Source organism: Capsicum annuum, chromosome 2, assembly GCF_002878395.1.
Source record: "Capsicum annuum cultivar UCD-10X-F1 chromosome 2, UCD10Xv1.1, whole genome shotgun sequence".
Lineage (NCBI taxonomy): Eukaryota > Viridiplantae > Streptophyta > Magnoliopsida > Solanales > Solanaceae > Capsicum > Capsicum annuum.
The window spans coordinates 124,820,077-124,837,172 of NC_061112.1; the positions used below are offsets into that span (position 1 = coordinate 124,820,077).

Here is a 17,096-nt window from a genome sequence, read left to right on the forward strand (position 1 = left end):
AAAAAATTTGAAAAGTTGTTGGTTGGAAGAAGTTAGAGACAGAAACTATCGAGAGAAAGAGAGAAGAAGAGAGATTGATTTGCAGAGGGAGGGAAGTTTTGTGAGTGTGGGTTAATTTGTATTTTTGAAAAGATTAAAAAGTTTAGAAAAAATTAATCAAGTCCACAATTAACCTAATCAAGTTTTTTAATTATGTTTGACCCTTTAAATTGATCAATGTCACCAATCCTTCATTCAAGACATAAAAGACATCTTTCCTTCAATTTTCTCCAGTTTCTTGGGTACCGATCATCTTAGTATTTTCAAAAATATGGAGCATGCCTCAAAATCTTTTTTCATTATATAATTATGCTTAAACAATTTAGCAAATGTTTTTGTCAAATTCATAGATGACAGAACTAATAATTTTAAATCACGCAAAGGAGACTAAGGGTAATATACTCTAATTATGATTTATATACATCAACTAAATGCTCCAACAATTATATTATCTCTATCTCAAACGATTAAGTATTACTTTTGTGTAGGTGTACACCATGAAATCACAACTTTCATTCGACGACTATTTCTTGATATGTATCCAGCTATAAAAAGGTGGAGACTATAATATCTTAGAAAGAAGACAGAAAGTTTAAGACATGATTTTTTTTGTAATCACAACCACCATTTAAACTGATTAAAAGAAAGAACTCTTATCAAGTTGAATACTTGATATATTGCAAGAATTGTATAATTGAATTCGTTTAAATATTATTGTCCATATTCATAATAGAGCTTGTAATTTACGCAGTTGTTATATTTGTATCTATTCAAAAGAAGTGTTTTAGTGTAGCTCTCCACTGAATATAACAACTTTGGGATTTTGGGTGTTTGTTAAGACTTTGACCCTAGCTCCTTATAATCAAAGTGCACAAAAGCTCTAGGAGATTGGTCCCACTTTTTTAGAAGAATATTCCCAACACCGTAGCTTATACTACTAGTGTATAATTTGCCCCACTTTTCCACTTTCTGTGATATGCATGGTGCCCAGTTCAGAATTCCTTATCATCTACAGTACAGAATACTAGTAGCTAAACTCATGGGGAAATTTGTTTCTTTTGTCTTGCAATTACTCTGCTGCTTCTTGATATCATGCATTGCCACAAACATAAGCACTGATCAATCTGCTCTTCTTGCCTTCAAAGACGGAGTTAATCTAAACTCTTCTCATCCCTTATCCCAAAATTGGACTTCTCATGCTTCCATTTGCGATTGGATTGGAGTCACTTGCGGCTCTCCCCACCGTAGGGTGACTGCGCTAAATGTATCCAACATGGACATTTATGGGCCCGTTTCTTCGCAACTGGGAAACCTATCTTTTCTCTTTTCACTAGATGTGAGCAGAAATAATTTACATGGTGAGCTCCCTCAAGATTTGTCCTATTTACGTCGATTGAAGGTGATGAATCTCGGACGCAATAATTTCAGTGGAGAGATTCCAAGGTGGTTTGGTTTCTTTTCTGAGCTTCAGATGTTAATTCTTGATAGCAACAGTTTCACAAGTATACCTCCTGCTTCTATTTCTAACCTGTCTAAGTTAGAAACTCTCAGTGTCAGATACAATCATCTCCAACGCAATATTCCCCAAGATATAGGCAATCTTCAGAGTCTAAAGGAGCTGATTTTATTCAGAAACCAACTTACTGGCCCTATCCCATTCACCATTTTCAACATTTCCTCGTTGGAGACTTTAAATCTCACGTATAATGAATTATCAGAGAGTCTTCCTGTAGACATATGCTGCCGTCTTCCAAGAATAAAGAGCATTGCAATCGTTTCCAACCACTTGAGTGGTCACATTCCGCCTGGTTTGTCTAACTGCACACAACTATATGAATTGTCATTGTCACACAATAACTTCAATCAGAGCATTCCACCAGAAATTGTGAACTTGGAGAGGCTTGAGCGCCTAAACCTCGAGGGAAACAACTTACAAGGTATTTTACTAAAAGAAGCTGTGCAAGTCGGTTAAGCTAAACTAGCAAATGAATACAAAGTCTATCCATATTCAAAAGCCTTTTAGCATGAGGCCATATGCAAAATTTGTTAATTGAGAATTAACACCTTGCAAGTTGGCTGGTAATTTGCAGGCACGATTCCTGCAAAGATTGGTGATTTACAGAACTTGCAGCAATTACAACTGAAGAACAATCGCATCACGGGTTCAATACCCAACACCATATCCAACTTATCATCACTGTGGCTGCTTAATTTGAACACAAACAATTTGTCAGGTAATTTTTCTAGCAACGTGTTCTTATTTGGCTATCCATACTAGTACTTGCATGGAGTTAATTGTTAATTAGGAACTCTATCTATTGATGCCAATTGGAGCAAATAAACAAACTTAATCGAGATATACTCTTTCATATGGCAGGTGTTATACCAAGAGAGATTGGGAATCTTCACAAATTGGAGAGACTTCATTTGACATTTAATAAGTTAAGTGGTTCCATACTGGAAGAGCTCTTCAATATCTCCACCCTAAGAAGGTTTTCACTTGCATGCAATAACCTTTCCGGTGGTCTTCCATCTGCGTCAAGCTACTGGCCAACAAATCTACAGTTTTTGCATTTGGGTAGCAACAAAATTGGTGGAGTTATACCCAGCTCAATCTCCAATTCTTCAAATCTAAAGAGTTTAGATCTTAGTCAAAACAAATTCAGCGGTCCAATTCCTAACTCATTGGGGGATTTGAGGCATCTTGAAGTCTTGTATTTGGGCACTAATAACTTATCGTCTCCGTATCTAAGTATCTTTTCTTCCTTGGCGAACTGCAGATCTCTAACAGCCATAGGTTTGGCGTATAATCCTCTGAATGGTGTTCTTCCAGAATCCATTGGCAATCTCTCCACTTTTACTGAAAAACTTAATTTACGTCATTCACAAATTAGGGGTCAGATACCATTAGGGATTGGGAATTTAAGTAACCTAATCACTTTGAAACTAAACAGCAATGACTTAACTGGATCCGTGCCAAGAACATTCTGTCATTTACAGAATCTTCAAGGGTTAAGTCTTGAAAATAATAGGTTAAGTGGACCCTTTCCAGAGTGCCTTTGCAAATTGCCGGAGTTAGTGGTGGTTTCTTTGTCGAATAATCAATTTTCAGGTCCGAGACATATTTATCTAAATTCAAATTGGCTCACCAACATACCCACAAGTCTATGGAGCCTCATAGATCTTTTAGATCTTGACTTGTCAAATAATTCTTTGGTTGGTTATTTGCCTCCTGATTTCGGAAATTTGAATGCCATAAAACTCGTAGATCTATCAAGGAATCACCTTTCAGGAATTATTCCCTCCACAATTGGAAACTTGCAGACACTACTTTATCTCTCTTTGGCTTATAATGAGTTACAAGGATCTATTCCGGGGTCGATGGGGAAAACGACAAGTTTGGAATTGGTGAATCTATCCAATAACATTCTTTCGGGTACGATTCCAAAATCTTTAGAGTCACTTCAATATCTGAAGGATTTCAATGTATCATTCAATAGATTAGAAGGTGAAATCCCAAGTAATGGACCTTTTCTCAATTTCACCTCTCAATCTTTTATGGGAAATGAAGAGTTATGTGGCGATTTGGTTTTCCGACCTTGTATGACTAGGTCTTTTCATCATTTAAGGAAAAGCAAATTGCTTCTGATTATACTTGTCCCATTGGGAACTTCACTGATGGTTCTTGCCTCAATCGGTGTGGTTATGTTAAGGAGACGTGGGAATGGAAATGTTCCAACTCAAGTTGAATCCTTACCTGCAACAACAACACTAGCCAGGATTTCATACATTGAAGTTGAAAGGGCAACACAAGGATTTGACCAATGCAACTTAATAGGCTCTGGAGGTTTTGGCTCTGTTTACAAGGGCACATTTGCAAACGGGATGAATTTGGCAATCAAAGTGTTCAGTATACAGATTGAAGGTGCACTCGAAAGTTTTGAAGCTGAATGTGAAGTACTACGCAACCTTCGTCATAGAAATCTTACCAAAGTTATCAGCAGTTGTAGTAACATGGATTTTAAAGCGTTACTTCTAGAATACATGCCTAATGGGAGTCTGGAGCAATGGTTACATTCTGATGATTACTTCTTGAATGTGATCCAAGGACTAGATGTAATGATCGATGTTGCATCAGCTTTGGAGTATCTCCATCATGGTTATGCAACAGTTGTTGTACATAGTGATTTGAAGCCTAGCAATGTCTTGCTAGACGAAAGGTTGGTTGGACATGTGAGTGACTTTGGCCTGAGTAAGTTATTAGGAGAAGGGGAATCCATGGCTCATACTAAAACACTTGCTACAATGGGCTACATTGCACCAGGTAATTTTCTTTTAGTCCTTTTATTATAGCATATGAAGTTTTATTTTACATCAAATAATTAGTTTACTGGTTCTATTATACTACAAAACTGATTATTTTTTATCTACTCAAGGTAGATTCAATATATTTAACATCTAACAAATATATAGATTTTTTTTTTTTGATAACCCACGGGATCCCTGCCACCTTTCACCAACAATAGAGAGCATGTAACTCTGTACACCAAGCTAGGATAGATGCAAAGAAATCAACTTGTGTTTTTGTCTCTTTGTTGAGATTTGAACATGAGACCTCGTGATTCTTAACCCACTTTATTGACCACTTGGCCACACTCTTGAGTGTAAATATAGATATTATTTTAATTTCTTTATATAGCTCGTCATGAAACTAATTACTCTTGGTAACATTGGATCAGAGTATGGATCAGTAGGATTAGTTTCTAGAAGATGTGATGTGTACAGTTACGGCATTATGCTCATGGAAACTTTCACAAGAAAAAGGCCATATGATGAAATGTTTCGGGAAAATTTGAGCATGAGGAGTTGGGTATTGATGTCAACACCAGAGGATATAATTGATGTCACATTAATGGAACCAGAAGAGATTGGTTTCCAGAAAAAGTTGCATTGTGTGTCCTCTATTTTGGAGTTGGCATTGCATTGCACAACTGAATCTCCCAATGAAAGGTTGAACATGAAAGAAGTCCTGGCAAATATCAAGAAGATCAAGCTGGAATTTCTTTGCAAATGATGTAGCAAGGTTTATGGCCTGGAAATGTGCTGGTAAATATCCAACTTTCTAAAATATTTTGACGTCATCCAGATAAATTATTTTTCTTATTCAGGAGTAGAAATGATTATTGACTTGTCTATACCATAAATAAATACAGAAACGGATATTTTGTGGAGGAGGACCAACATCTTTTCCTACGGAAATTATGATGGATGTTGTTGGGTATACTTTATGTTGTAAAGTGAAGTAAACAACTCAAGTTTGATCCCATTTAAAATTATGTATAGGTTGTGCAGCCTTTTCCTCCTGGGATTGGCAGATTTGGGTGACCCCGGTTTAGATGACAACCAACATTTGGTCCACGATACGGACTTGTCTTATTTCTTGTGCATGTTTCAAGTTTGAGTGTGTACGTGTAATAACTTTGATATATAAGGCGTATGGTAAAGTTGGCATGGAAAAATCCTTTGTATAATATTGGCAACTCAAATCCAATGAGTTCCAAGAAGAAAGCCATTTCCAGTAAAAATTCAACATTGTCTGGAGCACCAAAGAGCAATCAATGAACATATTTAACAATTTAGAAACAACTTTGGCTTCATTTCTACATCATTTGGCTTAGGTTTCGTACTTTCTTAATTCATCCGATATTGACACTAAACAGACGGAAAGTTTTTTATCTCAATTTTCAATAGTTCCATTCACTTGCAGCAGTAATTTGTTTTCTCACTGACAAAGACAGCATAACAGCTCCCGTCATCACACTTTGCAAATACAAAAGCTTCACTCTCTTTATGGTTCAGTATATTAGTAATATCTCCACTAATCCCATAACTGGTACAAAAGCTTCACTCTACAGAGCAATAGTTTCTTGGGTAAGCTAATCATCAAACTTATAAAGAAATCCTCTAATCCAGTTATTGGAAACTCCGAGGCTGCAATATTCATAGACTTCTCAAGAAATGATTTCTTAAACGGAACTCCAGTGGCAGATGGAGGTCTACCAAACTTGATTATTTTTTCTTTTTTTGAGAAAGGTGACAGTTTCATATAAATGTTCAGAACAAAGGCTGTGCTAGAACCCATTTTTATAGCTTACAGAAGAAAAATCCAAAAACTCCAAAGTTGAATCATTGTTCTTCCTACAGAGATTCAATAATGCCTCTGAGAGAATATCATTTACAAAACTGTCTTTACACCAAAGTAAAATGAAAAAACAGCATACCCAATGTGCTCCCATTTTAGACCACTCCTCCACTAGAATTCCATCAAGAAGCAAATCTGCAGATGTCTTAGGCATGACTCATTTTAGACTCTTGATGTCAAGAAACAGTTGCCACAGCTTTCCAGTAATTTCACAGTGCACAAAAAAGCAGTTGTTGCTTTCTGCTTCTTCTCCACATAGGTAGCACTTAGAATGGCATTCCTCTTCTCTTTAGGTTCTCCTGTGTCAAACAAGCTTCTCTGACCACTAACCACACAAAACATGCTACTTCGATTGGTTTTTGACCTTCCACACAGCTTTCCAATGCCATTTATAAATCTATTGTCCAGTTGGGTTCAAAAATGAATAAGCTGAGCTAACCGCGAAAATTCCTTTGCCATATCTCTTTTCCAGTCCAGTGGATCCTTGCTAGTAGTAGTCACTTTGAAGTAGACAATAGTCTTAAAGGATCTATGTCTACATAATCAAATGACATGATAAGTTCGATTGTCTTAGACCTCTATTATAACAACCCTCTGGGTCAATCACCAAACCACTTGAAGCTCTTCAATATCTCAAGTACTTCCGTGTTTCATACAATGACTTAACAGGTGAAAATCCTCCAGGTAGTCCTTTCAAAAGTTTAACTAACCAATCATTTTTGTCCACTAAAGGTTTATGTGGCGATCCCAAGTTTCATGTTCAGTTTGTGATACTAGTCCCTCCAGCAAGTCAAGAACTAAAGCTTTTGCAGATAAGTTTTCTATTCGCTGCTACTGCAACTGTGATGCTTGGCTTAGTCCTGATTAATAATCGGTGATTATCATAATTCGAAGATATCCAAGGAAGGATGAGAGTGTGAGCAACCAATTCATTCTCTCATCCAGACCACCACGGATTTCATATTACGAACTTTTACGTGCAACAAACTGGTTCAGTGAAAGCAATTTGCTTGACGATGGAAGTTGTATTAAGAGGATATTTCAAGACAGTTAACAGTTTTGCAATAAACGTGTTAAATTTGCAACAAGTTGCATCCAAGAGTTCCGATGCAGAATGTGAAATATTGAGAGACCTTTGCCATCAGAATCTCACAAAGGTCATAACCAGCTATTCCAGTAATGATTTCAAAGCTTTGGTATTAGACAACATGCCAAAATGGGAACCTTTGAGAAGTCGCTATACTTTGACAACCATACTTTAGATATAACGCAAATAATGATAGATGTGGCTTAAAAATCAGAGTATCTTCATCATGGTTACAATTCTCTACCTGGTGATTAATACAAGTGATCAGCTACCAAAATAATAATACGTCCACCGTCCCAATTTATATGGCACCTTTCGAATTTCGAGACTCAAACATACATCTTTGGTCGTAATTTTTTTATGTATCTGTTAAATGTTCAAATTGTTAACTGTGGCGACTTATAGTACTTTGTATGTAGTTTCTAAATACATGAATTTTATTTCAAAAAACTTAGATTACATGCTCAAATTCATTGTCAAACTTAAATTGTTTTGACTTTCGGGAAGTGATAACTGCAACATAAATGCAACCAATGGCGTGCCTAGTGGTTAGAACCATGAAGTCTCAGGTTCAAATTCCAGCTACTCCCATCCCAGCGGTGATTTCCAATCTATCCTACCCTTGGTAGATATTGATGGTTAGAGGCGGCATGTATCACGTGAAATTAGTCGAGATAGTTGACCCATACACCACGGTTGTCTCAACAAGTGCAACATAAATTGGGATAGAATGAGCAATAATAATAACTTTGTTATTTCTATGACTTGTATATCACTTACAAAAACATCCGCGATTCTATCATAAGCTCATAATAAAGTTACTCATTATAAGCAATAAGCAAACTACATTACATACTGCGGGCAACTAATTCAGCTAGCAAGTTTGAAGGCATCGATAAACAAACCATAGGTAAAGCCCATCTTGAAGTTATTCAAAAGAGCAATAGGAAAAGTCACCTTAGGCCGACTATAATAGAATCGAGTCACGTACTCAGTAATTAACACGCAGACAACGGCAGCAATAACATCGTTCACTCCTAAAGCTCCAAAAGATAATGAAATTGTCTGCGCCACATAAAATCCACCCAGTAACGATATACCTCCAAATAGTGCCCTTCGTGAAGGGCTTTTAAAATAATTTCTTGAAATGTCTGGTACGATACGAATAATGTCAATTAATCTCCGAGGACCTACTCCTCCATTGTCTTTTACAGCTTGAATTTTGAATAATGATCTAGATGGCTTATTTGATCTTGGTAAAGGGACAATTTTTGGACTGATGTTGTATTGGATTAGGGCGGCAGATGTTAGAGATAGAGAATGTGTCATTTGATATTTATGAAACAAATAAAGGGAAGAGAATAGAGGATGGATGATTTATAGTAACTAATTTGGTTGATTTTGAACAAAGAGAAAGGATGGAAGAGGAATATGAACATGATATGATGCCCAATCCTCAATGTCCAAATTTTTTGTTTTCCTCAAATGCCCCTGAGGACACTGGCAAAACATTAATAACTAGAGTACTTTTTTGTCCTTTTGGAAATAAAATTATTCTTGTGTTAAGAATTTCCAGGTAGAAAAACAATTTCACTATGGGTTCTGGCAAAGTTAATTAAATTAATACAAGTTAAAAATTATCGCCATATCAATTAATTTATTTTCTATTGCAATATTTTGATATGTTCTTCTCCACCTTCTCAATTGTGGCCTCATCTCAGCAGTGACATCGACATCTCTAGGTTGGAACGGAAGAGTTCAGGAATTTAAAGAAATTAATTCGAAAATAGAAAGTAAAACATAAATTTATAACCAAATGCGCCTAAAAGCGTTTGTAGCAAACACTTGATCTAGTAATTATTGGGTGATACTTCAAGTATGAAACTCACAAAAATGTGATGGTTTAACTGTATTTTTGTCCCTTAACAGTAGTAACAACCACAATTATATACCTAGTGTATTCACACAAAGTGGATCCGAAGAGGTTAAAAGGTTTGCAGTCTATACCATTATCTCTGACAACCTCTCTACTTCTTCGAAAGTAATGGTATGGACTATGTACATTCTACCCAACTGGATTTCTTGTTGTTGTTGCTATTATTGAAATATAGAGAGTATTTTCGATAAATAACAGTATAACAACAAAGAATATAAAAACAAACAACAAAATAGATAACACACCACTACATAATAAAAAAAATAAAAAAGGATTTTGAACAAAGAGAAAGGATGGAGGAGGGATACGAACATGATACCCAATCCTTAATGTCCAAATTTTTTGTTTTCCTTAAATGCCCCTGAGGACACTGACAAAACATTAATATCTAGAGTACTTTTTTGTCCTTTTGGAAATAAAACTATTGTTGTGTTAATTAACGAATTAAAGTACAAGAATTTCCAGGTAGAAAAAGGCAAAATGGTTCGATGGAGACTTCTACTATGTCCGTTTTGTAACATAATACTCCTACTTACATGTTTGTCATCTGAACATTTAAACCCATTAAAAAACAACATTTTAAACCCTATTTTGGTGTGTGTACACACTCGTCTCCACGTCATTTTTAAATATTGTATTAAATTCCACATCAACTTCCACGTCATTTTAAATACTACATTAAATACCACATAAGAAATTAAATATTTAAAAAATCAAAAAACTAAATTTACCTTTAAAATATTTTTTTGGAATAATTATAAATTTAATAAATAAATAAATAATTTTTCACCTTCTTCTTCATTCCCCCTCTCCGACCCTCCCCCACCCCCAGCCCCTCTCCCCCATCTCATACCCCATCTCCCCCACCAATTCCCTAGCCCATTTCCCCCATCTCCACCCCCACCCCGCACCAGAAACAACAACCATCCCCGATTCTTCATCGTTTTCGTTCATTTTTGACAAACAAAACAACAAACAACCACTCCAACTCCTATTTTCCTTCCTTACCTCTGTAACACCAATAGCATACAAGACAACAATTAAAAATTTGGATTGAGAGAGGAAAATAGAGAGAAAATCAGTAAACAAAATAGGGAAAAATGGGTTTCTTTAGGTGAGATTTTTGCTGGAATTATAGCTCCATCATAAAATTCTGCCACCATCTCCAAAATCCGACCAAGACAATCACTAAACCACCACCGAAACACCATTAATAGCCCACTCCCTTCTTCACTGTCAGAGCTTCGCCGGAAAAGCTCACCTGAGCTTCAGCGAAGCAGACACATATTGGTTCCATCCAAATACACCAAGATATATACCATAAAAAAAATCCGTTCCCACTATGTCTCTTTCAAGAACTTACAGCTCCAAACGCAGAAATTTCTAACCAACAATCCACCAATTCTTTCAATCATCATCACTTTCAATCAAATCCGAATCACCCAAATCAATTGAAGCCAAACACCACAAATTGGGCAATTTCAAAACCTCATAAGCCAATTATCCACACAATTCACATGGAATAAATGTCCACAAACGAACAATTTTCTTATAAAATTATCATCCTTAAATCACTGCAAACAAATCGCACAATGTTACTCCTTTTGGGACCACGGCAGTTGTGGCGGCGACGGTAACAGCAGTGGAGGTGATTAAGAATTTCTCCATCGTTTCTTGGCAATTAGTAACCTGTACTTATTTAATACTTAATCTATAATAGAGAAAGAATAAACTAAGTTTAAATGAAAAGGAAAATCTCAATTTAAGAAAATGGGAAGAAATAATGTCAATTGCCATTTTGATACATTTCATGAAAAGGAAAATTAATTTCTTCTTCTTTTTTAATTAATTTTTCTTTTCAAAATCGTATGTTGGGTCTGGACGCGCCTTTTATGCCTGCATTGCACACTCCCATGTGGTTTATGCCACATAGTATGTCATGTCAAAAAAAAGGGTTTAAAATATTCATTTACAAAACTTGCATAGTACAAGGATTCACCGAACCATTTTGCCATAGAAAAACAATTTCACTATGGGTTGTGGCAAGGTTAGATAAATTAATACAAGTTAAAAATTATCGTCATATCAATTAATTTATTTTCTATTGCAATATTTTGATATGTTCTTCTCCACCTTCTCAATTATAGCCTCGTCTCACCAGTGACGTCGATATCTCTGGGTTGGAACGGAAGATTTCAGGGATTTAATGAAATTAATTCGAAAATAGAAAGTAAAACATAAATTTATAATCAAACGCGGTTAAAATCATTTGCAGCAAACACTTGATCTAGTAATTATTGGGTCATACTTCAAGTATGAAATCCACAAAAATGTGATAGTTCAACCGTATTTTTGTCTCTTAACAGTAGTAACAACCACAATTATATACATAGTGTATGCATACAAAGTGAATTTGAAGAGGTTAAAATGTTTGCAGTCTATACCATTATCTCTGACAGCCCCTCTATTTTTTTGAAAGTAGTGGTATGGATTGCGTACATTCTACCCAACTGAGTTTATTGTTGTTGTGGTGGTTGTTGAAATATAGAGAGTATTTTCAATAGACTTTCAGCTCAGGACAAATAACAGTATAACAACAAAGAATATAAAAATAAACAATAAAATGAATAACACACCACTAGATAATAAAAGAAATAAGACACTCACAAAATAATACATACCATGAACTATCTCTACGAAATCACAAATAGCACCAAAACACCACGAATAAGAAACTATAAGACACATACATAACACTATGACTATAGATATAAGTACAAACAAAGCAATTTTTCTTATTAGTAAGGACGTACTACTACCCACTAATCAACAGTGGATTCTTTCACTAATTTATTTCTCAAATGCTCACGCCTCATAAAGTCACCACCTTTTTTCTTGATTTCAATATTTCTTTCATAAGAAAAAAAACCTTACAAGATAATAACTATTAAACAAGAAATCAGCTGAAAAATCAATTTTGTTTTCATGCTGAAAAACAATGAAGAAAGCACCAAAAGCATATTAAATGGTCATATATTAATGATTCGAAAGATAAGTTTGACTTTTGATGCAGCGTTTACTTGACTCTAGTAATGATTATCTTCACCATTTATGAAGTACTAATCTGTTTTGGAATAAGCGAATTATTGAGGTATTTATTAGTGTTTTAAAATAAGTGAATTATTGAATTTTTTTTTTAAATTTGCCCGATTTGACAACCAATTAACTTTTGAAAAAGTATTACAAGGTCAACTTTTTCTTTTTTTGGATAAAAATAGAAAGTTGTGTTAAATTTATGTTTTTAATACTTTTTCCTTAATATATGTGTCAAAATTCAACAATTCATTTATTATGAAACGGAAATAGTATTGTTTAAAATGGAAGTCCAATCTCTCTCTTGGCTGGGAGGGTGTTAAGTTACACCACTGGACGGAATGTCTAGCGGACTTTTATTAAAAATATAAATCCTCAATAGAGTTAATGTAAGTACAAATAAGTGGGGTTAGATCTTATCTTACCGATCATAGATCATAATGAGGTAATGAGCTTTTACTAATTAACAAATATGAAAGAAATAAAAATAAGATCTGGAGAGAACTAATCCAACTTTCTCTGAAGAATGAGACGTATGCAAACATTACTAAATAAAAGTCTTTAAGAAGAAATAAAAGGAGAATTTGAAACGTCACTCTCTTATATATCCAAATCCTCATTGCATTACTTAATAATAGCCAAGTCCAATTTTCAAAGCAATGGCACTCATGGAGAAGTCCTTGTTCTATTCTCAGTTAACACTTTTGTTGCTTCAATGTATTGTGACTAGCTCAGCCATCAAGACACAAGCCAATATTACGACTGATCAGTTTGCTCTATTGTCCTTGAAATCACAGATCATTTCTGACCCTATTCAGCTCTTGACCAAAAGCTGGTCTCAGAATACTTCCGTTTGCGATTGGATTGGAGTCACTTGTGGCTCTAGACACCGTAGAGTGACTTCCTTGAACATCTCCAGCATGAGTCTAACAGGAACCATTCCGCAATATCTTGGAAACCTCACCTTTCTTGTTTCTCTTGACTTGAGAAGGAACAATTTCTATGGCAAGCTGCCTCAAGAAATGGCTAGTTTGCGGCGATTGAAGTTTATGAGATTGAGTTATAACAATTTTAGTGGTGAAGTTCCTTCTTGGTTCGGTTTCTTAACTCAGCTTCAAGTTCTTACTCTTACGAATAACAGTTTTACTGGTTTACTCCCGTCTTCTCTTTCTAACATTTCGAATCTTGCAACTTTGGATTTATCTTTCAATGCTTTAGAAGGACGGATCCCCGAAGACATTGGAAATCTTGAAAATTTGAGGGGTTTAAACCTGGGAAATAACAATCTTAAAGGTTCTGTTCCTCCATCCTTCTCAAACGCCACGAAGCTGGAAACGTTGATTCTTTCTAACAACTTTCTTCATGGAAACATCCCTGATGGGATAGGTGATCTTCACAACCTGAACTGGTTGACTATAGAAACTAATCAGCTTACAGGTTCTATACCGTTCTCAATTTTCAATATTTCCACACTTGAGACTATTGGATTATCCCAAAATGGTTTATCTGGTAATCTCCCTACTGATTTATGTGATCATCTTCCGATACTCAAAGGTCTTTATCTTTCTTTTAATGAGCTACAAGGTCATATGCCACAAAGCTTGTCAAGATGCTACGAACTTCAGCTATTGTCTCTGTCGAATAATGAATTTGATGGACCGATACATATTGAAATTGGGATGTTAAGTAACTTGCAGGCCTTATATCTTGGATTTAACCATTTCACAGGTATGATACAAGGTCTTCTATTTTGTACGAGGTCTTTTGTTTCCTTTTTTGAGCTACTTATACAACATGCTGTCACATATTGCAGGGGAAATACCGCAGGAAATTGGGAATCTTGTAAACTTGCTGGTAGTAGGCATGGAGAGAAACCAGCTTACAGGCTCTATACCCAAGTCCATATTCAATATTTCTGCACTGCAGCTTCTGTCGCTGCAGAACAACAATCTAATGGGATCCTTAACAAGGGAGATTGGAAATCTTACTATGCTTCAAGATCTATATCTTGGTGACAACATGCTTACAGGTATGCAGACAATAAAAGTTAAATACATTTTCTACAGTAAAATACCTAGCTAAAGATCATTGGTACAATATAACTTTGTCAGGTGAAATACCAAAAGAAGTAAGCAATCTCATTGAGTTGGAGGACTTTAGTTTAGGGAGTAACAAATTCAGTGGTTCATTTCCAATGGGGATTTTCAACATCTCAGGACTGAGATTAATTTCTCTTACAGATAATACTCTATCGGGAACCCTCCCATCAAATATAGGTTCTACGCTTCCCAACATTGAACTTCTTTATTTAGGTGGCCTAACTAGCCTTGCCGGGACTATACCTCATTCCCTCTCAAATTGTTCAAAACTCACTGTTCTAGACCTTTCAGTGAATAAACTCTCTGGCTCGATTCCCAACTCTCTTGGAGATTTGACACTCCTAGAGACACTCAACTTGATGGAAAACAACTTAAGCAGTGACCAGTCTTCTCAAGAACTTAGCTTCTTATCTTCATTGACAAATTGCAGAAATCTAAAAGAACTGAGTCTTTCCTTTAACCCTCTAAATGGTATGCTTCCAGCCTCAGTTGGTAACCTTTCAACTTCTCTTGAAAAGATTTTAGCTTCTGATTGCAAAATTAAAGGCAGAATTCCAAATGAAATTGGGAATTTAAGCAGCTTAATCTTCTTGTATCTATACGGGAACAACTTGACTGGACCGATTCCCATGACACTTGGCAGCTTAGGCAAGCTTCAACAATTGTCTTTGGCTAACAACAGACTAAACGGATCTATTGGAGATAGCCTATGTAAATTGCAGAACTTGGGTAACATAGAATTGGGTGAAAATCAATTCTCAGGACTTGTTCCTGAATGTTTAGGGAATATAACTTCCCTCAGGGGGATAAAACTCAATTCCAACAGATTGAGTTCCACTATACCATCAAGCTTAGGTAACCTAAAAGATCTTCTGGAGCTAGACTTATCGTCTAACAACATGAGTGGTTCTTTACCAGTAGAAATTGGATATCTAAAGGTTGCAATTCGTATAGATCTTTCGTGGAATCAGTTTTCAGGTGGTATTCCAAGAGAAATTGGAGACATGCAAAATCTGATACACCTTTCTTTGGCACAAAACAAGCTGCAAGTATCTATACCTGACTCAATCGGTAACATGCTGAGTTTGGAATTTCTAGACCTCTCGAATAACAATCTATCTGGATCAATTCCAACGTCCTTAGAGAATCTTCAACATCTCAACTATTTTAATGTTTCCTTTAATAGCTTGCGTGGTGAAATCCCCTCTAGCGGTCCTTTTAAGGGCCTTTCTGGCCAGTCATTCATGTTCAATGAAGCATTGTGTGGTGCTCCAAGATTTCGTGTCCCTCCATGTCTCACTTCTTCAAACCATGATTCAAAGCGGAAGAAGTTACTTCTGATAGTCTTTCCTCTACTGGGAGCTGCTGTGATAATTGTTTTCCTAACATTGGCATTTGTGTGGATGAGGTACAGAAGAGAAGAAAATGTTCCAGTCCAAGCTGATCTGTTGGCTACAAGGGGAAGAATTTCATATTATGAAATAGTACAAGCCACTAACGATTTTAGTGAGAGTAATTTCATTGGTTCGGGGAGTTTCGGTTCTGTTTACAAAGGAATACTCAAAGATGGGACTACCATTGCAGTTAAAGTGTTCAACGTACAAGTAGAAGGTGCATTCAAGAGTTTCGAAACAGAATGTGAAGTTCTTCGCAACCTTCGCCATAGGAATCTCACCAAAGTCATTAGTAGTTGCTCCAACCTTGATTTCAAGGCTTTAGTGCTTGAATACATGCCTAATGGTAGCCTTGAAAAGTGGTTGTATTCGCACAACTACTTCTTAGACATCATGCAAAGACTATGCATAATGATAGATGTGGCATGTGCATTGGAATATCTCCACCATGGTTGCTCAGCACCTGTGGTTCATTGTGATTTGAAGCCTAGCAATGTCTTGCTAGATGAAAACATGGTCGCTCATGTAAGTGACTTTGGCATTTCTAAACTGCTCGGTGAAGATGAGAGTGATTTACACACTAAAACATTAGCAACATTTGGCTACATTGCACCAGGTAAATCTCTTATACTTCTTGTTTCAGTACCTATCTTCGTTTTTCTTCTCCAGACTAACAATAAACCATATGTGATTTCACTGTAGAGTATGGAAGGGAGGGACTGGTGTCGCTAAAATGTGATGTTTTTAGTTACGGGATCATGTTGATGGAAACGTTTACAAGGAGAAGGCCTAACGATGAAATATTTGATGGAGATCTTAGTTTAAAGAAATGGGTGACTGATTCACCCCCCGAGGCAGTAGTAGATCCAAATTTGATAAGGTCAGAAGATAAGAAATCCATGGACAAGATAGATTGTGTAGCATCCATCCTAAAAGTGGCACTAGATTGCTCTGCTGAATCTCCTGAAGAAAGGATCAATATGAAAGATGTTGTCGGAATGCTGCAAAAGATCAAGATTCGACTTCTTTCATGTTCTGCAAGTACATAAAAAACATTTGTAGGGTATAGCAAATGTTTGCTGAACCTCTTTAGCTTGGACTGTTATTTTATATTTTTGTTCATATTATTAGTCATCTATATGCTACCTTCGTATTATCTGTTTTGTAAGGTTCTGTACACTGTTAAAGGAGGACATTCAAATAACCTTAATCATCAGAGTATTTCTCTCAAGTTTCACCTACCATT

The 17,096-nt window shown here is 36.0% G+C and overlaps 3 protein-coding genes across 5 annotated transcripts; 2 read left to right on the forward strand and 1 right to left on the reverse strand.

Annotated features, from left to right (window-relative positions):
* The first annotated feature begins 1,015 nt into the window (after positions 1-1,015).
* LOC107859248 (probable LRR receptor-like serine/threonine-protein kinase At3g47570) lies at positions 1,016-5,457 on the forward strand. Its single transcript, XM_047406844.1, has 4 exons — positions 1,016-1,976; positions 2,130-2,273; positions 2,417-4,363; positions 4,779-5,457. Exons 1-4 carry the CDS (start codon positions 1,016-1,018, stop codon positions 5,111-5,113), a joined length of 3,387 nt encoding a protein of 1,128 aa, XP_047262800.1. The 3' UTR covers positions 5,114-5,457.
* Positions 5,458-8,059: 2,602 nt separating this feature from the next.
* LOC107859247 (uncharacterized protein ycf20) lies at positions 8,060-8,808 on the reverse strand. The gene has a single exon (XM_016704181.2). The coding sequence runs from the start codon at positions 8,655-8,657 to the stop codon at positions 8,199-8,201; it is 459 nt and encodes a 152-aa protein (XP_016559667.1). The 5' UTR covers positions 8,658-8,808; the 3' UTR covers positions 8,060-8,198.
* A 3,972-nt stretch (positions 8,809-12,780) lies between these two features.
* LOC107859246 (probable LRR receptor-like serine/threonine-protein kinase At3g47570) lies at positions 12,781-17,091 on the forward strand. 3 transcript variants are annotated; one of them, XM_047406846.1, is made up of 5 exons: positions 12,781-13,794; positions 13,942-14,085; positions 14,171-14,386; positions 14,469-16,466; positions 16,553-17,091. In XM_047406846.1, the coding sequence occupies exons 1-5, from the start codon at positions 13,017-13,019 to the stop codon at positions 16,897-16,899; spliced, it is 3,483 nt and encodes a 1,160-aa protein (XP_047262802.1). In that variant the 5' UTR covers positions 12,781-13,016; the 3' UTR covers positions 16,900-17,091. The 3 variants fall into 3 exon arrangements, with proteins under 3 accessions (XP_047262802.1, XP_047262801.1, XP_016559666.1); XM_047406845.1 differs by having other exon boundaries at positions 12,781-13,434; positions 13,576-14,085; XM_016704180.2 differs by having other exon boundaries at positions 12,781-14,085.
* Positions 17,092-17,096: the final 5 nt, after the last annotated feature.